At 44.3% G+C, this 26,153-nt stretch overlaps 1 protein-coding gene across 1 annotated transcript in view; it reads right to left on the bottom strand.

The window, feature by feature from the left end:
- The window catches only part of Trpm1 (transient receptor potential cation channel subfamily M member 1), a 46,260-nt gene that overhangs the window by 10,874 nt on the left and 9,233 nt on the right, over positions 1-26,153 (bottom strand). Inside the window, exons 4-12 of the mRNA XM_028872844.2 lie at positions 22,358-22,480; positions 21,361-21,492; positions 19,461-19,589; positions 16,696-16,947; positions 13,797-13,971; positions 11,419-11,439; positions 10,041-10,185; positions 8,636-8,838; positions 7,855-7,987 (exon numbers count right to left, since the gene is read on the bottom strand). Of these exons, the coding sequence (XP_028728677.2) occupies positions 7,855-7,987; positions 8,636-8,838; positions 10,041-10,185; positions 11,419-11,439; positions 13,797-13,971; positions 16,696-16,947; positions 19,461-19,589; positions 21,361-21,492; positions 22,358-22,480 (1,313 nt within the window). The remainder of the gene's footprint in view (positions 1-7,854; positions 7,988-8,635; positions 8,839-10,040; positions 10,186-11,418; positions 11,440-13,796; positions 13,972-16,695; positions 16,948-19,460; positions 19,590-21,360; positions 21,493-22,357; positions 22,481-26,153) is intronic.

Here is a 26,153-nt window from a genome sequence, read left to right on the forward strand (position 1 = left end):
GTAAAACTCAAAGTTGAGCAAAAACTTTTTTGTTAAAAAAAATTGAAGCTAGTGCTTCCATATCACTTTAAAACAATAACACATTTAACAACGTGAAACTTCTGGACAATATGTGGAACTTTTGTAGTCATTTTCTAGGGGATTACCTATGCAAGGTACGATTCTGTTGGATTTTGCAGGGATTCTCGTCTGTTAATGTTAGTCTCACCTTCATCTTCTCATGGTGAGACCCTGTGTGTCTTTTTGGAAGGAAAGGACCTAGATGCTCTACCCTAAGCCAGTTATTAAAACATATTTTTTTTTGTGCTGCCACCTTTCCAGGGGGAACAGTCACCCTTTACCTGCAAGGCACCTCACAAATTACACAGAACATTTCCATAATGACAGAGTTAAATAGTCACATCAAAGCATGATGTTAGTGGAGTTAGGTCCAGTTCATTCTTGTACAAACCCATGTTTCAAGATCCCATGGTATTCTACACTTGCGTTCTAAGACTGTTCCTACTCTCTAATTTCATTCCAGATCCATAGCTCATAAAGTTGTCTAATCCACTCTAAATTTTACACCAGGCTATTTTAATTTCCAGTTACTTCCTTGCATAGGGCTGTCTTTAAGGTTAGTAATTATAGGGAGAACACCCAGGGTAGCACCTTGCCCTGACTTGCAGAGATTTCATACATGAAAGACTGAATGAGAACTAATGATGACAGAATGAAACTTAAGCCTCAAGTCTCCTGTCCTTCTCACTCTTTGAAGTCAACAATACACTGAACAGTTTTCAGAAGAAGAATATTAAGCTCCCTAGGACACTAGCTCTGTGTTCCTCATTTATACACCACAGTATATAAATAGAATTATATAATATAAATAGAATTTAGAATTCTAGGCATCGAAATCAATAGCTTCTTCTGGCACTTTCTGTTTGGGCCAGACCCTGTTCAGCTGCTAAGTGAAGCCCATTGGCATCCTGGATTCTCTCTTCCACAGTCCTGGTTCCTCACCCTTCGCCTATCATCACCAAGGCTGTAGAGCCTGGTAAAGATAAATAGTGCCTAGGGGCAATCAAATGTGTTTATGCTGCCATGGGTGACACTGCTAGTATTGTCACAGCTAGTTGATTGTGGTAGCAGAGTCTCTTCAACCTCCAAGTCCCGTGCATCCTTACACTGGGGCTATGGAGTGAGTGCTAGATGGTCTTATGTCAACTCAACACAAGCTAGAGTCACCTGAAAGGAGGAAGCCTTGGTTGAGAAAATGCCTCCAGAAGATCCTGTTGTAGGACATTTTCTTAATTAGTGATTGTGGGTGGGGCCATCCCTGGGCTGCTGGCCCTGGGTTCTATTAGAAAGGGGCCCCCAACTGGATCAGGCCCTCTGGATAGGTGAGACAGTTGATTGGCTTGATCTGTTTGGGAGGCATCTAGGCAGTGGTACCAGGTCCTGGGCTCACTGCATGAGATAGTTGTTTGAAACCTGGGACTTATACAGGGACACTTGGCTCAATCTGGGAGGAGGGGACCGGACCTGCCTGGACTGAGTCTATCAGGTCGATCTCAGTCCTCGGGGGAGACCTTGATCTGGAGGAGGTGGGAATGGGGGTGTGCTGGGGGAAGGGGAGGGGGGCAGGAAGTGGGAGAACAAGGGAATCTGTGACTGTTATGTAGAACTGAATAGTATTGTAAAATAAAAAAAAAATATATATATATATATAAAGAAAGCAGGTTGAGCAAGCCATGGAGAGCAAGCCAATCTGCAGCACTCCTCCAGGGCCTCTGCATCAGCTCCTGCCTCCAGGTTCCTGCCCTGTTTGAGTTCCAGTCCTGACTCCCTTCTATGATGAACAGCAATGCTGAAGTGTAAGTCAAATAAACCCTTTCCTTCCCAACTTGCTTTTTGGTCTTGGTATTTTGTCGCATCAATAGAAACCCTAACTACAACAGGGTGTCTCTGATGGAAGCCACACTGACACGTCCCAGTACAATGCTATGTACTCTCATTACTGCGGCATTTTCATGACTCTGCCAAACAATCCATGGCTATCCCCCTTCTGTGTGTATTTTCCCTGAAAGTAAATACGTGCAACTAGAATCATCCCTGCTGGATTCATGACCGCTGTAGCACTCATGGGTGGTCCTGATTCTTAATATTTTTTTTTCCCTTCTGTGTTCTCAGTCTTCACATTAGTGTCTCCTGCCACTCTTGTGGCCTCTATTTCTTCTGAAGGAGGAATGGTCTTCTGATTGGGGGTTGGAATCCAGGCCACCTGCACATTTTTCCTTCTCTCTGAAAATCAGCTGTCTGCAAGGAAAGTGGTTTTCTGTTTGTCTTGGTCCTACAGAAGCTTGGTGGGACTGATGACCATGAGCAGGAGCTGTGATTACTACTGCCAGTGACTGAGCTGGCACGTCTAATCCTAGGAGTGTATTGGCAAGCACTGAGCCACATTGTCCAGTATAATTCCATTGCTAATGAAGTTGATATTTTTTATCTGTTTGCCTAATGTTCTCTCCCTCTCTCTCTCTGAATTGGCTCTGTGCATGTTAGTTTTATGTCAACTTGATAAGAGCTATAATCATTCTGGAAGAGGGACTCTCAACTGAGAAAATGCCTCCTATGATTTATAAGATTTGCTTATAGGAAGTCTGCAGTGCATTTTCTTGATGAATGACTAATGTGGGTGGACCCAGTTCACTGGGGGCAGTGCTGCCCCTGGGCAAGTGGTCTTAGATGATATAGGAAAGCTTGCTGAGCAAGTCAGTGAGCAGTGTTCCTCAGTGGCTTCTGTCTCAGTTTCTGCTTCCAGATTCCTGCCTTGGCTTTCATTGATGGACCATGACTCAGAATATGGAAGCCAAATAAACTCTTCCTCCCAACTGGTTTTGGTCATGGTGTTTTATCACAGCAATAGAAACTGTAACTAAAACAGACTCTCAGAGTCAAATGAGGAGTAAGAATGTCATTCATTGAGCCCAGAAGGCTCCAGCATTTAATCCATCCCTTTCTCTCTCCAAGCAGCCTTGATTCCCATTAATCTGTAAGATGAGAGCATTAGAATATAATTGGTCCCAAATGTCTTTCTCACTACTGTGTGTTTTGTCTTCTTATGCTCTCTACATCTTTCTAAGATTGATCTCTGCTAGCTACCATCTTGTCTCCTTGTTGAGGTCTCTTTACCAGCACCTCCTCTTCCTCACCACATGAGAAAAGGATACCAAATAACATCTCAACACCATAGATTGTTGGCTTCATTTCAAGCCTACAGGAGACCCAAGACTTAGCCCAGATACATGAATCTGACAGAAAGTCCCCCTGACCAGAATCTATGGTTACAGGTTTGGCTAGCCCAAGCCTAAGGCTCTCCAGAGATAGGGCCAGTTGTATTCAAAATTTGTAACTTGTGAACTCTATTCTGTATGTTTTGAAGTATTAGACATAATAAAACTTATGTAAGTGCTGCACTGGGAGACTGAGGCAGGGGGCTATTAATTTGAGGCCAGGGTGAACTACATAGCAAAATATTACACATGTCAGCAGAATATAATTTTGAAAGGAAAAGAAGAAATATATCACATATTCTATGTCAGAGACTAATATATTTATTGTATTCAAACACTAAATTTTGGTTTTAGAATTCCTTGAAGCCACATGGGCAGAGTAAACATGGTGGATAACAAAATTCTTGATTTTGAAAATCAGAAGTTAAGTCTTTGATAAAGATTTTTCAGAAAAGACTCTTTCCAACCCAGTTGGCCCTGCAGACCCATTGTAGAGATGCAATCACCAAGAGAACCATGTGCCCCACACTAGACTTGCAAAGACTTGGGGAGATGTTGGCACTCCAATTGCCAACCATACACATTGCCAGCTAGTCATTAATCAGGAAGTGATAATCTCATTTTCAATTCAACTGGATTTGAATCAATTAGGAGACACACCCTGAGTGCATATAAGGGTGTTTCCAGAGAGGGTTAACTGAGCCAGGAAGAATTATCCTGATTGTGGGTGGAACCAAATATGGGCTGAGGTCTCAGACTGCATAATGGAAAAAAGAAAGTGGTGAGCTGAGCACCAGCATTCACCTCCCTCAGCTTCTCACCAAGGATTCAGGGAGACTGGCATCTACATGCTCCTGCCAACATGCCTTCCCACCACGATGGGCCTCAGATGACCAGCCTAAATAAAACCCTTCTTTCTTTAAGTTGCTTTCCTAGGTATTTTTATCACAACCACAAGAAACTTAACCAATGCATATGATGAAGATGAAATGTTCAAGGTGACGAGCTCTGACCTGTCCTGCTGGTGGATATTATCATATAGTCTCCTGCCCCCAATTCTTGGTTGGCTGCTGTTGTGATTTGAGGGAAGAGACAATGCCTGCCAACATTAGCCCTTGTTTTGGTGTTGCTAATTTTGAGCATCCCCCTCTCTCCTCCTCCTCTCTCCCCTCCATTTCCTCCTCCTCCTCCTCTTTCTCTTCCTGTTCTTTTTATTTTAATACACATTTAAGGCTGCTCTAGAATTCATTACAAACCTTAGAATGACTTTAAGCTAATGATTCTTCTGCCTTAGTTCCCAAGTGCTGGGGTTAAAGGCATGTGCCACTACGCCCAGCTGATACCAAATGTCCTGGGAGCTGTGCACTATATGGTCCTTTGCCTTTCCCATTCTTAATAAGAATCACTAAGTCTTCAGGAAAACCAAAACCTTAATCCAGATACACAAATCTGACAGAAAACCTCTTCACAGGGGCTGGGAGAAATCAGAACCTGCTATTAAAGGATTAGACCATTTAAGAGCAACAGCTTCTTTAGTACAGGACCAACTGCATCTAAATGTATACTTTATGACCCGCATTATGTCCTGTATATTTTGAAGTATCAGAATACATAAAATGAGTAAAGAGAAGGCCATATAACAAGATTCATGAATAAGTCTATGAAAAAAAAAAAAGCTCTAATATAGAAGGTTCTAGGGAATCAGTGTCTGCCATTACAGGTTTGGCTAGTGAAAACCATAGACATTTGAGCCCAGAGGGAGCATAGTTGAGTTCAATCACCTGCCTCAAGTTCCACAAGGGAACTGGTTGAGAATAGATTAGAGATTTGTAGTCAAGTCAAGAATGAATGATTTTTTTAGTCATTTATTCATTCATAAAACTCTGTTCATACCTTGTGGAATTATTAGGTAGACAAAATCCAGACATGCTGACTATATCATAAGGATCACTGGTCTTGACCCAGTTATGTGTGTTTGGTGGTCAGGGAACTTTTTCACATGGCATTGGCATTTGAGCAGAGATCCAAGGGATGAGTAGGGAAGGTGGGTGTGGGTGGACCAGATAGAGGGATTGGCATGGGCAGAACCCCTGTGTCAGAAAGTGCTTTGAGGAAGTCAAAGAAGAGGAAGGTAAGAAACATGAATCACGATGACATTCAGTTTCTGCCTTGTTGAAGTGGCTGAATGGTGGTGCCATTTATGGAGTCTGGAGCCCAAGAGAGGTCGTCTATATCTGAGAGAACTCGGATCCAGTGGGCTTGTGGGTGGAGCTTTGAGCTGAACGCTTTGCGGCAGCCCAGGGCTGTGCTAGCCAACAGTGAGTCATACTGTAAATCTCTTCCTGAGGACCTAAACGTTGGGTGTTACAAGATATTGCCACTTGATAACAAAAGTAAGTGTTAGAACTTAATGTTCGTTTCCAAGCATTAGGAAGAAGCCATGTGTGGAGTCCCCACCTTGACACACAAGCTCGGCAGACCCTTCACGGAGGGCAATGACTAATGTGCAGAGCCCTGCGTGAGCACATCGGGGAGACGGTGATGAGGCTTCCCAGTGTGTGGTTGCAAAGACACTTGGGCAACCGAGAGGTAAGAGAAGGTCTGATGAATGCCTCGCCAGACCCGAACCCACACCCGGTGGCTGAAGCAGACGCCCGTGAGAGAAAGAGCAGTCGGTCATCAAACAGCAAGCACAGTGTAGAAATGAACTGACTGGAGAGACGGAAGGGGTGGCAGAGTTAGCAGAAACTCCCAACACATGAATGTCTGTTTTGAAAGTAGCCACAAGTACCCCAAATTAGGTACAGACAAGGAGCATCCCTTCCCTGCCTCCGAGGCACTGGCTCCTCTGGTGGTCTGGTCACTGGGAAGAATGTTCCTCCTTTGGCCTAAAGCATTCACCTGTGAGTCAGCCTTGGCAGGGAGCAGCAAACGGAAGCAGAGGAGCAGGAATTTGTTCCCTTCTCTTGTGGGGGCCTCAGCCAAGAAAACAGGAAGTGGTGTGTTTGTATTCCCTGCACACTTTCATACCTATTACGTGTGCACAGAGCCCCAGGAGAAAAGCACAATTTGGTTGTGCACTGATAACTCCATTCATTGAATCACTGGTCCAAGAATGATAAAAATCCAGACAATGCTAGGGGAAGAGAGAAGGGAGCGAGGCAGAGCAAAGCCAAACACAATTTCCATTGTGAATGGCTGACTACAATTATATTCAGGTCAATGTCTAACTCCCAAATGGAAAATTTCTCACTACATTTTGAAGAAATAATTTGTATGTTTTAGAAGTTTAGCAACTACTGTAAACCCATCAATTGAGCGGTTCAAAATCTTATTAAAAATGTACTTCATTAAGGCTGAGTGTTGGTGCAGGTAATCTTTGACTTTAGTTGGTTGAGTTTAGTTGAATTACAAGGTGACTTGGGTTAGGAGGGGTCAGGAACCAGATGTTGCTGGGGCACAGTCAATGGCCTTGCATGCTCCAGAGAGGCTTGAAGATGTGTCTGAGTTCTGTAGCAGTGGTTGGGCTTAGTTGGCCAAAGCTGGCTGAAGAACCCTTTTCAAATTCTATTGTGTTTGTGTTTCTCAGCATATGCTGACATCTGTACCAGAAAACTACTAAGTGCTCACGGATATAAGATGAGCTAGATCCTGCTTAGGTGTGTTTCCTGCATCTGTGTCTACCCACGGTTAGTGGAATTCTCAGGAACAACATACTAGCAAGATCTGAACAAGCTCACATTGCCTTTCCTAAGCAATAAGGTGTCCCAACAATTCTAATTTGAAAAAAATGTAAATAGAAAGAGTTTGTTGTTCCTACCTAACATTTCTTTGCAGGCTACTTATTCCCAGTTTAGGGAATACATCAGACTGGCATACTCCTTTGTCTTCCCCCTTGACTTTCCTTCATCGAACCATTCATTGATTTATGTACTTATTCATCCATCCACCCACCCGTCTTTTGGTCTGCCCATCCATCCATCCATCCATCCATCCATCCATCCATCCATCCATCATCCATCCATCCATCCATCCATCCATCCATCCATCCATCCATGGTTAACTAGTATCATGCTGATTTCTCTGTCAACAGGACAGATCCTGCCTAATTCAGAAGATTAAAGGAAACAGACACCCACCCTTTACCTCAGCCCTCCCAGATCTCACTCTTCATGCTATACCAGAGGTGGGAACCTTTTCTCTGGACTTCACTGCAGCGGCAAGGAACTATGCATGCATGCAGGATGAGGAGCTCAGTCCCCAGTGGACCATCTCTCTTGGTAAAGGGATAGAGGCAGGGATTTTATGGTTTTCTGTAGCTGATATAGGATTTGAGGTAAATACTCCACTTGACGAAGTATGTTTTTTTTCCTGCCTGATTATTTGAAATAAACATTATTTCCCACTTCTGTATACAATTTGCCTCACTCTTGCAGAGGTGGGGGAAAGGTAACTTTTAAAAACACAGTTTAAAATGCAGGAGAATTCTGAGCAACTACTTGTGATCTTAGCCAGAAAAACCCAAGAAGTGATTTGAAATGAACACCCCCGGTAGACTGGGGTGCAGAACTTGGCGCACCTCTCGCACGTGACCCGGATGCGCTCGTCACTGGACGACTGCTGCTCATCCTCCTTTTCCCGGAAGTGCTCCTGCACGCACTGCTCCTCAAACTCATGTAGTTTCTTCAACTCGTCGTCACTGAGGAACAGCTCTGTGTAGGGGGAGAAGTGTCAGGCACGTGAGGACCGCTTTTAGAAGAATCACTTTGGCTGTGTGACTGAGAATTTTATAGTCAGCCTTTGATTAAGCTTTAATTCTACACCACGGATAGGCAGTTTCTTGATTACTTCAAGTAGTTGTTAGCCCCCCCCCCATGCCTCTCCAAAGAGAAAGACTCTATCTCACGCAGCATTCCAAATGCTATCAGAGCAAAATGGATCACTTTTTAATAAAAAGCAAAAGTGAATGGCATCTGTCTGGAAAGCAGAAAGGTTTCCTAGAAAACGTTTTGCACATTATTGCACGGGCAGTCACGCTCATGCGGCTTTTCTCTTTAGATGGAACACATTAACACATTTAAAAGGGTCTTGAAGCATATGGAGGTGTATATAAGAAGGATTTTGCAAACTTTCAGTCTCTGGTCTCCCTGAGTTGGCTTTTTACCGATATTGATTACACTATATATGAGCAAAGCTAAAATACACAGAAAGCAAGAAACATTCTAAAGTGCTCTGCAGTTAGACTGTTACGTTTTTCACACACCTCAACATTTTGGTGAGGCTGCAATGCACGTGTCTATTTAGTACCTTTTTTCCCTTTAAATTAGCCCACAAATAGAAATGGAGAATCCCCAACATACTCAACCCACGGTCCCGTTCCTCCTGGTCCCCTTCTCTTTTTCTTCTGCAGCGACCACTGAGGCGCATAATGATGATATAGATGTGGCTTAAAATGATCATTGGCGGGGGCAGGACTGGCCTGTCATGAAATGTCATGATCAGTTGGTATCGCTGGAACTTCCACACTTGATTAGATATCGACTTGACTTCAAAGAAGGTGTTGCTTAAAAAGAAGACAGTTTTATATTTAGTTTCTATTGTAACTTTGGGGCTATCTGTTGCTTAGATTTAAATGAAAAGACATCATGAGATGGACTTAATACAATCTCACTGAGGCGAATTCCTTAATCACCTGACATTTTGCCTTATCCATCAGTGTGGATTATCTATGCTCAAAAATATCAAGTATGTTGAATTTCGGTTTACACTGTTTTCTTGAAAATTCACACCGAACTCTGCTGACTAATACGCTCAGTGTGTTACTTCATATTTTAAAGGTGCTTTGAAGAGTTATAACTTTCCATTCAAATGACTAGATGACTTGCTTTTGTACTTTGTAGGTGAGTGGCTGATTAATTATTGAGCTTATTTGGTTGAGGTATTTTGGATGTGGGTAAGTGCAATCTTTGTCACAATTTAGCTGCAGGAGTCAGTCAGTGCAAGATTGTACTGTCTGTTAGCGCTGGGGCTTTAAGAAAGCCCATTATTGTCTAGAGACCACAGCTGGAGCCTTGTCTTGTTATATGCTATGACTTTACAATTCTAGGGAGAATTTTTCTTCATATTCCTCAATTGGGCGGATGCTTTGTTTTTGTGTTTTGTTTTTTGACACAGGGTCTCATGTAGCCCAAACTAGTTTTGAACTTGCTGAATAGTTGAGGATGACTTTGAACTCCTTGATCCCCTTGCCTCTATTTCCCAAATCCATCTTAGAATTTTTTTTCAACATTTTAAAGTATTGTCAACATACTCAATGCATGTCAAATGGGCAGTTTTATAAACACTTGATTTAGTAATTTAAGCCACTCTACAGCCCTGACTGATAAGATTTGATATTTTATATATAAAATAATCACAACAGCTTGGGAAGTATTTTTGTGTGTTTCTGGTAGTGAATGAAAAGCACAACTTGCTCAAATCTCCTCTCACTCAGGAGACTTCTGCCTAAGAAAGTATTTTCATTAGATTAAAATGTGTGCTTCAGTGTTAAAATACTAGCCCAGATTAAATTTAGATATATTTAAGTGCTGACTACATCAAGACTAATTACAGTTGAGCAAAAGGACTTCAAACACCCATCACTTTAAAAGCTTTAGCTGAACATATATGCAGGTATCCCCATAACTTTCTGACCCTGAACTGGAGATCTGTAGAGCAATGAACAGCAGCCACCAGGCCTCTGTCACACTCTGTCATGATACCTACTTGAAAACAGCAATCAGTAGGTTGACCAGCAGGATGTTGGCCACCAGGAGATAGCAGGCCATGAGGGCAGGTGTGAGCCAGGCACCAGGGATGCAGGGAGGGAGTCGCTTGCCTTCCTCATCATAGAGATTTTCACCACAAGGAGCTGCAAGAAAAGTTTGTGTTTTTTTTTTTGGGGGGGGGGCTTGTTTTATATTTGTAATGAAAAGGATAAATATCTAGTATGTGTGTTTTGAGTAATCTTTTTTTCTTTTGGGGTGAATACTTACATGTCTGTGTATGCACATCTGTGTGTCTGTAATGTAGAGGCCAGGTGCTCTCCACCTTACTTTTTGAGGCAAGGTCTCTCTCTCTCTCTCTGAACCTGCAGTTTGCTATTTTGGCTACACAGGAGCCAGCAAGCCCCAGGGGTCTTCCTGTCTAGTGTGTGCGGCTTCACCTTGCTTTTTCACGTGGGTTCTGGGGACTTGAACTCAGGTCCTCATGCTCCACAGCAAGCACTTTACCCACTGAGCCAGCTCCCCAGCCCTGTTTTGTTTGAGACAAGTCTTATTATGTAGCCCAGGCTGGCTTACAAACTCGAGGTCCTCTGGCCTCAAACGCCAGGATTACGGTTATGCACACACACACCCCTGACACTTGACTTCATTTGACTTTTGTATTTCATAAGCAATAATTTTCTAAGCAAAAATTCAAATCATATAAAGAAGGTAATAAAATTTATATTTTCACTCTGCGATGGTTATAGTGAGCTTGTTGCGTTTGAAAACACTTTCCATTTTCTTACCACCCCACCCCCTTGCCATGTTTGGAAATCTTGTTCGTTTGTTTGGTAGTACCAGGGAAAATGAACACAGGGCCTTGGACATGCTAGACAGGCATTCTACAATTGAGCTACTCTGAATATATATATATATATAATCAGTTCTTAAATGATGATTAAACAGATCCATTTACCATTATTGTGTCTTCCTATGTTGTCTATTAGAAGCTTACTCTGTTTGCCAATAGCTTATGCTATCTTTTTGTGATTTCCTTGCTTCCATTGTACATTAACTCTGAAAACACTTTTGGTTTCAGGTGTGGGGTCGGGGTCCCTGACAGGCTCTCAGATCAACTATGGAGTTGTGTTTGAAAATGAGTCCTTTCCTTTCTGTTCACAGAGGAGACCTATTTCCCAAAGCAGGCAGGATAGGATGATCTCAATGTGGAACTTATGGTCTGCTTACTTTTTATATGTAGTTTAAAAAAACTACTGGCCTCAGAAAATTGAAGATATATTTAAAAGTAGTATAAGACTATCAGTAATTAGCTGAGGAAAAACATTACTCAATAAAACCCTTCTCAAACTCACCCCACCAATTCCACGTGCACTTACGGTTAATTTCCATGGCGTACACTAGACAGTCATTGGATATGAGGAGTGTGTTTTGTTTTTTAATTGTCCCAGGAGGCAAGGAAAGAAAACAAGATAATGGGTGAGAGGAACATAAAGCAATTTACCAACACAAGCATCACTTTGCTACTAAGACAGGCGAAGACTCAAGCCTGCTTAGAATGAATGTACCCATTATTAATTCTGAGAAACAGATTTTTGTGAATATTCATCTAAATTTATGTCTATAAGCAACAGTTCGAGCTTCAGGGTTAAGCTTTGGAAAGACACGATGTTGTTGCAGAAGATCCTTAAAACTGTTGAGTGTGACCACCAAGCATCCCTGAATCCTGCCACAAACACCTCAGCAGCACAAATAAATACAAAGGTACGGTGAAGCAGGCAGATGAAGGGCTGAAAACCCACACTTAATGATGTTACTAAAAAAGTATAGTCTTTTGTTTACCTCGTCATCATCTCTCATGAACCAGTGTTATTAAAACCACGAACAATAAAAATACTACAGCTCTGACTGTAGTCAGAAACTGCTGTCTTTTTGCTTTAAATATATGTTTAAATAAATTTGGTTTTGGCCAGTTTCTCACATGAATACAAGGTGTACCGACCACTTTCATCCCTACCTTTCTATCTCCCTGTCAACCTCTCTTCCTTCCCACAAATCTCTCTCTCTTATTCATGACTATTCATTGGTTTTTTGACCCACTTAGATTAATCAGGACCATTTATGTGACCACAAGTTTGGAGCTAATCTTTGGAGTCTGGTGGGCTCAGCAGAGAACACAACTACAGGCAAAGATTCTCCCCTTTTCCCAGAGTCTATTGATAGCCAGTCGTTGAGAGGTGAAGGGTAGGGCACTGTGAACGCCCCCCCTCCCATTTCCTTGACTTGTTGGTAGTCCTGGTCTGGTGTGGTCCCCATGCAAGTGTGGTGGGATGTGGATTGTGAGAGCTGAATTGAGTCTAGAGAATGGCGTTTTGTAGCCCATCCTTCCCCCCATCTTCATGACATAAGGGGAGGGGAGCAAAAGGGATAATGGAGGAAGATAAAAGAAATTTTCTCTCTTATGTAGAGTCCAGATTTTATGTATGTGTGTGTGTGTGTGTGTGTGTTAAATACACATATACATATATGTAATAGCAAAGCAGAAATGAGGCTATTTGAAGGCAGGAAGGGGCCAATAAAAGAGAGGAATAAGGACAGGGAGGATACTGGGAGAGGGACAAATAATAGAAAGATACAATGACATGTGAGGTGAAAATGTCATAATGAAGCCCATTATTTTGTATGCTAACTAAAACACAATAGAAAAACCAGAATGATATATATGCTTACTTAATCTAATTTGAAACCAAATTAGATTTTGATGTTTTGATTTACAAAGCTACAGTAAGTGGTTAATTTTGTTATATTTGTAATAATGATGTCTTTAAAAACTACAGAGAAGTTCTTAGTCCAACTCTGCAGCAGCAGATGTACTGACAACTTTGGATTGCACATGAGAGGAGAGTGTTCTCCACCTTCTGTTTCCAAAGAGCAGAACTCTGCAGGCAGCAGGGACGCTCTTGGACTTGGTGCTTCACGACAACGTGTGAGGGACAAGATGTGGTCACTGCATGGAAATAGGACTGAGGTCCCTGGTTCATCAGAGTCCAAACTGTCCTGGTGTCATGCACACAGGGACACCTGAACTTCACACCCTGCACCACAGAGACGCTGCCACCTACCAGCTCGCCTGAAGAGGCACTGGGGCTTAGAGCCCATCCTCGCTTGCAACCCCTTTCCTCTGCTAATCCCAGGTTACTATTGAGAATAAAAAACTGGTACTCCTGTATATGTGCACTGGATAGTCACATTGTAAATTTGTAAAATCATGTGTCAGTTGAAAATAAGTAAACAATATGTTTTTAAGAAGAACACTGGTGGTGAAGAGGTAATAGATAGCTGTATGGGAAACAGTGTGATGATGTGAAGAAAAGGACCACGTGAGGTATCTGTTGCTCTGCTGCGTACACTGCTTTATGGATTAACCCCACCTTCTTTTTCTTGGGGTGGGAGGAAGATATCAGGGTTGAAGACATATTAGTGTACTGGGGCTACATCATGTGATGTAATGTCCAACCGCTCAAGGGAAGTGAGACTCAGAATTCTAGAGTGGCTTTTAGAGAAACAGAAACAGCTGATGCCTCAAAGCCACACTTCACAGTCTGTACTTATTTTTTCATGAAATAATCCAGTGCCTGTGGCAGAATGAAAAATACTTTACTTCCAAATTAATGGACGCTCTTCCATTAACTTGGAACTAACTGATCATCTGCCCTGGAAACAGGGAAGAGAATCTTACTATGAATTCTAGTCTTACGGTCTATCTGGTCTGCAAACACCTCTCCGTAGATCATCCAATAGGGCATGTAGAAGATGTTTCGAGCCAATTTCCAAGAAGGCTTCTCCTCTGGGTGCAAGATGGCTTGGCGAGCTACTCCAAAACTCATCAGCACAACCAGCATGATGACCACAAAGTACAGCATGTCAATCATCTGTGTAGGAAGAACATGCACCTTACTTATGGACTCCTGGACCAAGTTCACCTCGGCTCATGCTATTCCGCTCCTCAAAGATGTCACTTTAATTATGATAAAGAAAGCTTCTTTCCCATCTCCCCTTCTCATCCACAGGCTGGTAGCTTTTTATACCCCATGGAAAGCACGTGTCTTATTCCAGAACCCTGCTGCCTTCATCTGCTCAGGATCTTTCTTGCTTCTCTGTTATTGCTGCCCATTGCTCTAGTTTCGGTTCTAGAATGCCCGTCACCAAAGGTTTTTGAATCATGTTTTCTAGTTCGCATCTAGAATATCCCTCACTAAAGGCCGTGTGTTGAAGGTTTAGTTTTCAGGATGACACTATTGGTCCCCAGGATGGAGATGGAACCTTTAAGAGGTATGGCTTTGTGGGAGGTCCTTAAGTCATCAGGAGGATGGTCGGACCCCATCTCCTTCCTCTCCTTCCTCCTTGCCTTATGCTGTAAACATGCCTGCTCCAACATGTACTCTTACCACAAGGCGCCTCCTTGCCACACACCCAAAGCAACAGGCTCAGCCAACCATGACGGTGAGCTATGCTAGACATTTTCTTTTATGGGTTCTATTTTATTGTGGTGACAAAAAGCTAACTGACACACCCATACACAGATGTTCTTCTGGTAATTGTAACTGGAAATAGAGAAAGGGCCGGCCGTGCTGGCACACATCGCTAATATCAGCACTTGGGAGGCAGAGGCAGGGAGCGTTTTGTGAATCTGAGGTCAGCCTGGTCTACATGCTGATTACCAGGCCAGTCAAGGCTACGTCCTAAGATCCTGTCTTACAAATGAAAAGTGAATGGAAGAAGGGAGGCCTCATAAGAAAACATGGAAGTTTCTAGGAACAGCAGCAAGAGAGACGTTTTCTTGGAAATAAAGACATGAAGAATTGTGAAAACATACTAATCTCCACGTATTACATGAACGCTGAGTGGCTAGTGGTCCTGATGCTAAACCAATGTAACTCCCAGTTCCCCCCTTTTTTGTGGTGCTATCAGTGCATATGTTCTAGGCAGGAACTGAACCATATTGTCAGTGCTAAACTGCTGTAACTCCCAATTCAAACAAACTCCCCTTTTTATGTGTGTGGGTGCTTTGCCTACAAGCCTGTCTCCACCGCATGTATGCGGTGCCAACAGAAGGTGTCAGATCACTCGGGACTGGAGTTACAGACAGTCGTGGCCAACTTACGGCTTCTGGGAACCGAGTGAACTCAGGTTCTCTGGAAGAATAGCCAGTGCCCTTAATCACCGAGCCATCTCTCTAGCTCCTATAATCTCCAATCTTGAATATCCCTGAGTATGAAGGTACTTACTGGAACTAACGAAACCATATGTCCTGTAGCTCAAATACACTTCTATTAAAGTATTTCAAATGATAATTATTATTCTATTATTATCCTATTACTTGATCATTACATAGCTTAGAAGGTCGGCTTTCTTCTGAGACTAGTCCTAACACAAATCATTTTATAATATAGGGACAACTTGCTGGGTCATGGTTAGTATCACATTCTCTAGCTGTTCTAAAATAAATGTCACATGAATGTGTCTCAAACTAATCACACAAAAAACATATATCCACCATCCCACACCAAAGCATATGAGCCAAAGTCTGCTGGATTACAGGTAGGGCCAGCCTTGGTCCTCATTGTCACTGGCTTCTTCCCAGGGGCTAGGAAGTTACCAATCTAAATTTTATTATGAAAGCATTCTGAAATGGATGAAACTTCACAACACACAAAATCCAAATCCTACTGTGAGGAATTTCTAGCCGGGTGGTGGTGGCGCACGCCTTTAATCCCAGCACTCAGGAGGCAGAGGCAGGTGGATCTCTGTGAGTTAGAGGCCAGCCTGGTCTATAGAGTGAGTTCCAGGAAAGGCTCCAAAGCTACACAGAAAAACCCTGTCTCAAAAAACCAAAAAAAAAAAAAAAAAAAAAAAAAAAAGTTCTATAATGGTTTCAGCGCCCCCCCCCTTCAAGAGCAGAGCAAGTAGATTGAGATACAACTATTGCTGATGAATTATTTTAAAAATTTTTAAATACTCTATTTTATGGGTATGGGTACTTTGCCTGTATGTATGTCTATGCAATATGTGCACACAGTGCACTCAGAATCCAGAAGAGAGTGTTGAATCCCCTGGTACCGGAGTTACAGATGGTTAGGAGCCACCCTGTGGGTGCTGGGAACTGAAGCAGCCAGTGCTCTTAACCTCTGCGCCATCTCTCCAGCCTCCTGCTACTGAACTCTTACTACATCTAAGAAACTTAGGCTCTCTTATATCCTGGGACAGCAAAGCAAATTCTTTAAAAAAAAAAAGTGGAGGATATTTTCTTTTCTCTTGCTATCAAAATATATTCAGTACAAAATCAGAACAAATTTGATAAATGCAATTGATCATCCTACAGTTTAAATATAATATAGAAGAAGGACTATGTCATACATTCAGTCCCTAGTACACAGTAATAGATAAATGTCTATATAAGGGTGTGTGTATAGGAATCTTCAACTCATGGTTTCCTGTTGGAATTTATTAAGATGTCAACACGTAGGGCAACTGTACATGTTAAATCAGCTGCAAAGGAAAGACCAAATGAAATCAAAGGAAGCCACACCCAAGCCTGGTCCAGTGTTCTAATGCCAGACAAGCTATCTGGTTACTCATGGGGAGTTGTTACTAACCATCTTTCCAATCATCATCACGTAGGGACCAAGGTATTTGTTGACACCAAAGATGTCTAACACTCGGATGTACCAGAGGATGATGTCCACACAGTAGATGACCCGGCCATAGCCCATGTATGGCTGGTTCTGGAGGCGGAGGATGGCCCCAACCATGAACATAGAAATGGCCACGAGGTCTGTGATGTTCCAGTACTCCTGAAGCCACACTTTGATTTTCTGGCTGAGTTTGCCTGGTTCCGACATGAGGATCTGAAAGTAAACCCCGAAAAGTAAGCAGTAAGCTGAGAGGGACCTATCAGAAACCCTGTCTTCATTAGAATCTAGGAGAGCCAAGAGTGCTGGGACATTCCAGGACACCTGGGCCCTTGTGGCTCAAGATCTCTGCACACCAATTTCTCAGGCAGAGGGTAGAACTAGAGGGGGAAATTCCATGGAATCCTCCGTATTCTTAGATTCAGGGCTTTCGTAGACTCAGGAAATGCCTTCCAAATTGTCTCCTTCTGACTGTAATTAGAGCAGCTGCCTTTTGATTCCCTTTTTAATTATCTGGACTCATGCCTGTTGGCTCACATTCCAGAACTGTAAAGAAGGAAAACTCTAGAGCAGGAACAAGTTCTCTGTTACCACAGAGGGACGACCCACCTGGCAGAGATGGCTGGATGGGGCTGGGAAACACAGACTTGCCAAAATTCCTGCTCAAGTTAGACGTGAGAAGTCAGAGAAAGTTGAACCAGATTTTCCCTCCTGCTCGAGATATTAGCCTTTTGCTTCACCACTGACTAAGAGGACACTTCCACAGAGTCAAGTGGAAACTATTCAGCCAGCAGTATGCACAGTCATGCTCTCACAGTCATGACAGGCACAGTGGCGGCTGAACAGGGCAAGGCAGCCAGGCCAGGGTACCCCTTCAGCTCTGAAAATCATGGGGAGATGCCAGAATCCGAGGGCCAGTGGGGTATTATCCGTCTATCAATTAATCCAGAAGGGCTCACTGTCTCAGCAAGCCGTATGTACTGACTGACAGCTGCCCCATCTCTCCCCAACTATAGGCAGGATCCAGATCTTGACGAAGGGTCAGCAAGAGGACTCAGGGGACAAAGGCACTTGCCATACAAGTCTAGTGACCTGAGTGTGATCACCTGGGACCCACATAAAGGTAGAGGGACAAAGCTGGCTCCCCCAAATTGTCCTCTGACCCTACATGTGTCCTCCCACCATCATATAAAAGTAAGTGAAACATGCACCTTGGGGAGCCCTGGATGTAAAAGCCACGGAAATCTGATGGAGGCCAGCTAGCGAGGCAATAGGAGTCATAAAAGAGGGTGGGGTGTAGAGTGAATTCACGACACTCTTGATTGCTCAGCCGTCACTTGACTGACGACATCCAACTTAATCTGCTGGATGTGGTCAGTAGTAATTACAAAATAGTGTTAATAGCTCTGTGTCCATTGGGTAGAGGTCAGCGATCTGTGCTGTGTGTTTCTTCACTGTAAGTTCATGTTCTGCCCAGATAAAAACTTGCTGTGGGTGACAGCCCATCCCAGGTAGCATTTTCTTTGCTGTCTTCAGAAACTGCCTTTTGGCTTTCCATCTTAAATAAAAGACCTCGTTGATACGTGTCATGCATGAGAGTGTGTCTGTTCTTTTTCAGCACTTCCTTTAAAATCTGGACCCCTCTGTTTGCGGCAGATGCTCTGGGCCCCGCCCAGCTCCCCTGGAGCCTCTCACCAGGTGGGCTTGCCACCCATCTGCTGCAGGTGCTGCTGTGAGGCCCACACCTGCCCCTTTCTGGGAGGCCTGCCCTTGGGTAATTGGCGTCACTGCTGTGCTGGGTGCCAAACACTGGTGTGGGTATGAAACTCGTCACTCTCTTTCAGGGTGGGTCACCTATGGGATTACACAGAGAACAGTCTCTTTCTGAAGCCACACCTCATTCAGCTCCTTCTCCTCTGGCTCCTTCCCCTGTTCCCACTCACCAAGAATTCTTCCTCCACGCACCAGCTGTGTGAGCACACCATGTGATGCAAAGGCCCAAGTTACAGCAAAAATGCGTTCTGGAGGCTGGGGAGGGGGACCTGGGGTGAAGTGCCTTTTGGACGAGTGTAAGGCCCTGAACTTAGATGTCTGGAACTCACATAAAATCTGGACACAGTGGTGTGTCCTATGAAACGCTGTGGTTGGGGGCAGTGATGGGGGGGGGCATTGCAGAGACAGAGGAATCCCAACTTTCTCACCAGCCACTCTAGCCAAAACAGTGAGTTTCAGGCTCATTAAGAGACCCTGTTTCAAACATGAAGGTAGAGGAATGATGGAATGAAGCTAACCTGCACCAGCATGGGCAAGTGTACCCACATGGATGGGTGTATTCGCATGTGCGTGCACACACACACACACACACACACACACACACACACAACTTGCCATCATGTGTATTCCTTCAGTTTTAATCTCAGGTCCTCTTGTACTTCCTGGCTTATCTCAAGTAGCTGGCAGCATTCCCTACAGCTCTTCCCCACACTCAAACCTGTTTTCATTATCAAGTGTCGTTTCTGCTGCTTTGTGTTTTGAACTGTAAGTTCAAAGTCAGTCAGAGGAGGTGCATACATCCGAAGCAAGTGAATAGAACGCTTGGGACGGTGATGCCTCACAGGGAGGGTCCTAGGGCAGCCACTGTCTGCACACAACTCTGCATTAATAAAATCTGGATTTTATTAATGGAACTCAGCAGTTAGTGAGCTGGGAGCGGCCTCTTCAATAATCACCTCTCGTATTTTCTCTAACGCCAGGCTCACGATGTAGGAGATGACAATCCACTCTTGAGGGGAGGGCCATCCGTCCATCCGCACCAGAATGACATAGTTAAAGAGCAGCAGGTAGCCCAGGTAGGAGATCTGAAGAAGAAGAAAAGCTGGTGGTCGTGTCTCAGGGATAACATTCAGGGCTTCATCCACAAGGGGTTGTCTTCTTCTCATAGACTTAGTGGGTACCCTTCCTCCCCCGACATCACCAGTGCAGAAACTGAGGTAGGCTGGGGGCGCCCTACAACTTTGGTATAATGCAGGCGCTAACAGTCCATGCTCCGCCATCTCTTTGTTATGAAGTTTGCAAGAATCATAATATACAAGGGACCTTTTTGGTAATTTGCTGGTGTGTCTTCTACATTCTGGGGAAAAAAGGCAAAGGTGACTTAGCCTTCCTGCCTCCCACAGCTCGTTCTTAAATCTCCCATTGCAGACAGACAACCGAGAGTATAGAGGAGAGAACCTGTGGGTGAATTGTCTTCTGAGGCCCACAGTGCCAGCCTAAGAGTACCCCCACTTTCCAGTGACAGGTCTGTGATTTTTCTGCGGCCATAACAAATGATTCTTTTGACAAGGAAAAGAGTGGAATTGTCTCTCTGCCGCTGGCTCTCTAAAAATGGCACTGTGACCAAGCTATAGTACTCCTGGGCACGACTCTGGGACTGCATGTAGGTAAGCCTGTTCCATCTAAAGGATGCTCCAATGTGTTCTTGTGTCCTGTCCTGCTCTTGCTTCCAGGGAGCCATGTTCTCAGTGGAGTACCGCTCTAAGGCTGGAGAATGACCCGCTATCGCCCAGCACATCTGTTTGGTCAGGGCTTTAGAGAAGAAAGTCTTTGTGGTCCTTCTAAGTGTATCCGGGTTCAGCCTTGCTATCGTTTCTACTGGAAATGCTCCCATTGGCCCATGTGTTCCCAGGGCTGTGGTGCAGCCTTTAGGAGCTGGCACCTGGTGGGAGGCCGGTGGGGGTGGGCCTTTGAAGGTAACCTTGGGACTCTAGTCCCTTCCTTCTACTTTCCTTTTCATTTCCTGTCTGTGCGAAGTATGGTTCTGCTCTGCTGCCGCCTCCCAGCTATGATGTGCTACCTTACCACAGGTTACTGACTGACTGTGGACTGAATCATCAGAACCATGAGCAGATGGAACCCTGTTCTCTTTATTAGCTGATCTGTTGGGGGGTGTGGTTTATAGTAATAGCATGCTGACACAAGCTATATCCTTTCAATAACCATGTCATTTTAGTGGAAAAAAATGGGATCTGTGAGTTGGCTCTTTAATCCACTAGTCATTTTTATTGAAGAACATTTTTACTTTTATTTTAATTTTTTTTTGCGTGTATGGGTATTTTTGCTTGCATATAAGTTTGGGCACCATGTGCCCATGGAAACCAGAAGAGGGTGTTGGATCTCCTGGAACTGCAGTTACAGACCGTTGCGCACCACCGTGTGGGTGCTGGAAATTGAACCTGGGACCTCTGGTAGGGCAGACAGTGCTCTTACTTGCCAAACCATCTCCCCAGCCCCCATTTTTTGTTTATTTTAAAGCCAAATAAAATTTTCCTTAGTTTCAACTACTAAAAGCATTTTAAAAATCCTTTCCCTTAAGCAAATAGAATATGTCTATTTTGCTTCATAAAGTGGTCATGTGGGCTGGGATGGCCAATATTCCTGAATATACAAAATATGGATGACAATATATCGGGATCTAATTCTAAAGCTGTCAGTTAGTCCTAGTTTTGTTTTATGACTCATTTTATCTTAATGAAGCTTTGGACATTTGTTGAAGCTTTGAACTTTTTCTTGATTCTGGTGTAGCTCATTATTCCCCACGTGACCAAGGGCAATCATCGGAGAGAGCCTTACTGTGTAAAACCAGAACTTGACAATGGGCGCATTATAGAATTCACAGATCTTTGTTCCAATGGGAATGCTCCTCTGCTTTTTGTGCTCATTCTCCTCATCCCCCTTTCTCGAGCCAGCATCTGCATTTGCATCCTGGAAAATAGCACAGCATATGGCAGGCAGTCTGCAGGTGGGAATAGGCCATCCCCAGCTCATGGCAGGCAGTCTGCAGGTGGGAATAGGCCATCCCCAGCTCATGGCAGGCAGCCTGCAGGTGGGAATAGGCCATCCCCAGCTCATGGCAGGCAGTCTGCAGGTGTGAATAGGCCATCCCCAGCTCATGGCAGGCAGTCTGCAGGTGGGAATAGGCCATCCCCCAGCAGCTCATGGTAGGCAGTCTGCAGGTGGGAATAGGCCATGCCCAGCTCATGGCAGGCAGCCTGCAGGTGGTAATAGGCCATCCCCAGCTCATGGCAGGCAGTCTGCAGGTGTGAATAGGCCATCCCCAGCTCATGGCAGGCAGTCTGCAGGTGGGAATAGGCCATCCCCAGCTCATGGTAGGCAGTCTTCAGGTGGGAATAGATCATCCCAACCTCAGCCCACGGCAGACAGTCTGCAGGTGGGAATAGGCCATCCCCAGCTCATGGCAGGCAGCCTGCAGGTGGGAATAGGCCATCCCCAGCTCATGGCAGGCAGTCTGCAGATGGGAATAGGCCATCCCCAGCTCATGGCAGGCAGCCTGTAGGTGTGAATAGGCCATCCCCAGCTCATGGCAGGTGGCCGACAGGTGTGAATAGGCCATCCCCAGCTCATGGTAGGCAGCCTGCAGGTGTGAATAGGCCATCCCTAGCTCATGGCAGGTGGCCTACAGGTGGGAACTACCCCATTTCCAGAACAAAGTGGCCTTAACAAGAGGAAATTCTCCAAGTGCCCCTGTTAATAAGCTTTCTAAGTCCATGGTAAAACACATCTGAACACTGCTAGTGAGAGCCACCTGACCCTCTTGGGGGCCACTGACCACATTCTCCTCTTCTTTCTCTTTGCCATCTTCATTCTCCTTGGATGTTTGGTATGAGAAGTCATCATATGTACGGAATTCCAAAAATAGGATGGTGGGTGGTAGAAGGATCCCCATGATGACCTAGGTGATGAGGAACAAATACAGTTTTAAGTTGTGGTAATCCACGGAAAATCTAGTCTCTGTCAGTTACTTCTTGGTGTCTTGGAATGAAATACCTAAGAAAACAAGTTATGGGAGGAAAGACTTATTTTAATCATCACAGTGGGGAGGGGAGGGGATAGGAGGGGAGGGGGGAGGGGAGGCAAAGCACTGCCGTCCTGGCAGAGGGGGCAGGACCTGGACCTGCACTTTGGGCTTTCCCTTTATTTCCTCCATCTGTAGCCTGTGAACTGACGCCATCCACATTTTGAGTAGGTCTCCCCTCTCGACCTTAGTTAATCCTTCCTGGGTATGCCCTCACAGTCCCCTGAGAAGTGTGCTTTACTGATTCAACAACCTTAGATACCAAAACCTGTGGGTGCTTACGGTCGTTATGTGACTCAGTGTTTGCATATAATCTACATGTGTCCTTCCACACGCTTCGAATTATGTCTAGATGGCTGCTAACCTGATGCAGTGTGAGTGCTGGGTTCAAAGCTGCTCCACCCTATTGTGTAGGGAGTGAGACCAAAAGGACGGCTTACATACATTCATACTTACAAATATGGATTTCTAAAAATCACATATCCATCTAGTGTGTGTGTGTCACATGCCACAGTGAATTTGTAGAGATCAGGGCACACCTTGCAAGAGTTGGTGCTCTCCTTCACCCATGTGGGTCAGGGATTGAACTCGCGTCGACAGGCTTGGCAGCAGGCACCTTTGCCCACTAAGACCTTCTGAAAGCCCTTAAAGGGGTTTTTGATGTGTATTCAGTTGATTTCAAGAACATGAAATCCTGGGAGCTGGGGGGCTGACTGTCGAAGTTGTAAAGTTACACTGGCCACACTGTCGGTCTCCTGGGAGCCTGGGTTGTCCTCATTCCTGCCCTGACGATCGGTGGTTTTATGTGCTGGATACTTTGGTAGAATCTCGGATCATGAGAAATTTGAGAATATCCACTGATTTTTTTTTTTTCAAAAGAGAGATGACAAGCAATGTTGTTCGTAATCCAGACTTTAAAAAGCAACATTTAAACATTAAATCCCCACACAGGTAAGTCAAGGTGGAGGCTTAGCTAGAATACTTGCCAGCATGGGTGTGTCCCTGCACTGACTCCCAACACCGTAAAAGCAAACCACACAATTAAAGCAAGTAGATAACTAAACTAAAATCTAATGAATATAGTAACACCTCTGTTTTATATAAAAAATACTGCGGTGTGATGAGAATATGTGCATTTGGGCTTGGAAGGTTCACAGAGGAAGAGCTGAGCTGAGCCCAGAGGGGGAAATGATGCCTGGCTCACAGATAGAGGCTTGCTGCTGCTTTACCCATGCTTCGCTATGCTCCACTGACTGCTAAAAACCTTCCAAGTTTGAATTCTGACCAAACCTGAACCTTAACTTTTGTGTGTAGCTTTCATTTTTCCCTGAAATTTAGATTTCCCATCTGTCTTCTTGTTAAGGAGTATCAATCGTGTTTGCTTCTCTGTTCCTGCAACCTCAACACTTGGGGGCTTCTTAGCCATTGATCAGTCTTTTAGTCCTCTCTCTGTCTCTGTCTGTCTGTCTGTCTGTCTGTCTGTCTGTCTCTCTGTCTCTGTCTCTGTCTCTGTCTCTCTCTCTCTCTCTCTCTCTCTGTGTTTCTATGTGTGGGTGCACATGTGTATGGTGTATGAGCTCATGTGGGAGCCAGAGAGACCTACTTAGTTTGTTTTGCTTTTTGATACAGGGTTTCTCACCGGCCTGGAAGTCACCAATTACAGTCCCCTGGCTGGCCAGCAAGCTCAGGGACCCATCTGTTATGTCTCCCCTGCCGTGAGATTACATGTCTGACTGTTTTTTTTTTTTTTTTTAATGTGGGTCCTAGGAAGTCAAACTTAGTACTCAGGCTTGCAAGGCTAAGTGTTTGACTGGAGCAGCCGGTGTGTCCCCTTCTTCCTGAGTGCGTCCTTCTTAGGCCCCACAGAACTCTGTATTTAAGCAGTTCAACTGCCTCGCATTCCATTGCGTGGATTGCATTGGGGGTTGTAAACACAGGGGCTTATTTATTCTGTGTAATCTTTTGGAATAGCTATGATGAAAGCAGTTTCAGTGTTTGTCTGGTTTATTTTGTATTTATTTTTGCACTCCTTGGGATTAAACCCAGGACCACCTGTGCTCCAGGCAAGGGCTCTACCACCAAGCTGTCTCCTCACCGATTTGACATTTTGTTTGAGTCTCAATGAGTTGTCCCCACTGACTCTAGCTCACTCTGCAGACCAGGCGAGCCTTAAACTTGCACGCTTTTTACCTCAGCTTTGTGCCACCCATCCTGGCCTGGTGCATTGCTTGTTTTAGAGGAATCTGCTTTCCTTGTGCATTTTACTTCTTATTCTGTTGCCATGACAGGATTTGAACCCAGGGCCTCGTGCAAGCTAGACAAAGGTTGAACCACTGAGCTACATCCCTGGCTGTCCTCAGATGTTTTAAAGACCTGGATCAGGTGGGGGGAAAAATCCAGATTCTAAATGTTTTTCTAATCAAAACCATGAAGACGAAGACCTTGCTTTTCTGCTGACTTTTAGGTTACAGCGCTTCTGTTGCTAAGCCAACGCTCATCACATCACACTTGACCTGTCTTCTTTAAAGCCTTTACAATCTCTTTGACCTTGACATTCTGAAGACCTCTACATTTGTTAATATCCAAGGCTGTCTACAATATCAATATAATGAATTGGTGCGCTGCATAGCACTGGGCAGTTAGGCACAGCACCTGTATTTGGAAGAAGTGGAGGTTCTTCTGCTAGTCACTGTGTCATACAGAATGAGTGCCCATCGGAAATTCTAATTACTCCAAAAATCTGAACCCAACTCAGTGCACAGTGGGAAATCCCACACCTGACTTAATGTAATGGGCCATAATCACAATGCAGGCACCCTAGAAATGGTGAATAAAATTAACCCTCGGGATGTGAATAGAAAGTGAACGTGAAACAATTGATTTTGCACTTGGGCTTGAATACCATCTCTAAGATATTATGTCTGTGTAAAAATTTCAAACCTAAAAAGAAATTGAAGACACTTTGGGCCCCAGACATTTCAGATAAGGGATAGTGATCCTGCAGTGTTTCGCCTCTATTTTCATAGAGAGCCCATAAAATCAATATATAATATAATTATTATATGTTGCATGAATTCTAAAAGGTTTTTTTAAAAAATAAAAACCCATAGCCAGATATTGGGGTTAATGCTGAATGATCAGAGAGACAAAGGAACAAGCCACTGCCATGTCTTAATTCTAGAACTCCTCAGCCTGAAAAGCCTTTAGTTCTTATCTTCTCACACCTTATATACCTTTCTCCGCCCAGCCTAGTGCTGGGATTAATGGCGTGTGTGCTTCCCAAGCAGAGGCATGAGCTCTCAAGTGCTGAGATTAAAGGTGTGTGACTCCCAAGTACTGGGATTAAAGGTGTGTGCCACCACTGCCTGGCTCTGTTTCTCTCCTAGACAGAGTCAATCTCGTGTAGTCCAGGGTGGCTTCGAACTCACAGAGATCCAGACGAATCTCTGCCTCCTGAGTGCTAGGATTAAAGGTGTGTGCCACCATTGCCTGGCCTCTATGTTTAATCTAGTGGCTTGTTCTGTCCTCTGACCTTCAGGCAAATATTATT

This window comes from Peromyscus leucopus, chromosome 1, assembly GCF_004664715.2.
Source record: "Peromyscus leucopus breed LL Stock chromosome 1, UCI_PerLeu_2.1, whole genome shotgun sequence".
Classification (NCBI taxonomy): Eukaryota; Metazoa; Chordata; class Mammalia; order Rodentia; family Cricetidae; genus Peromyscus; species Peromyscus leucopus.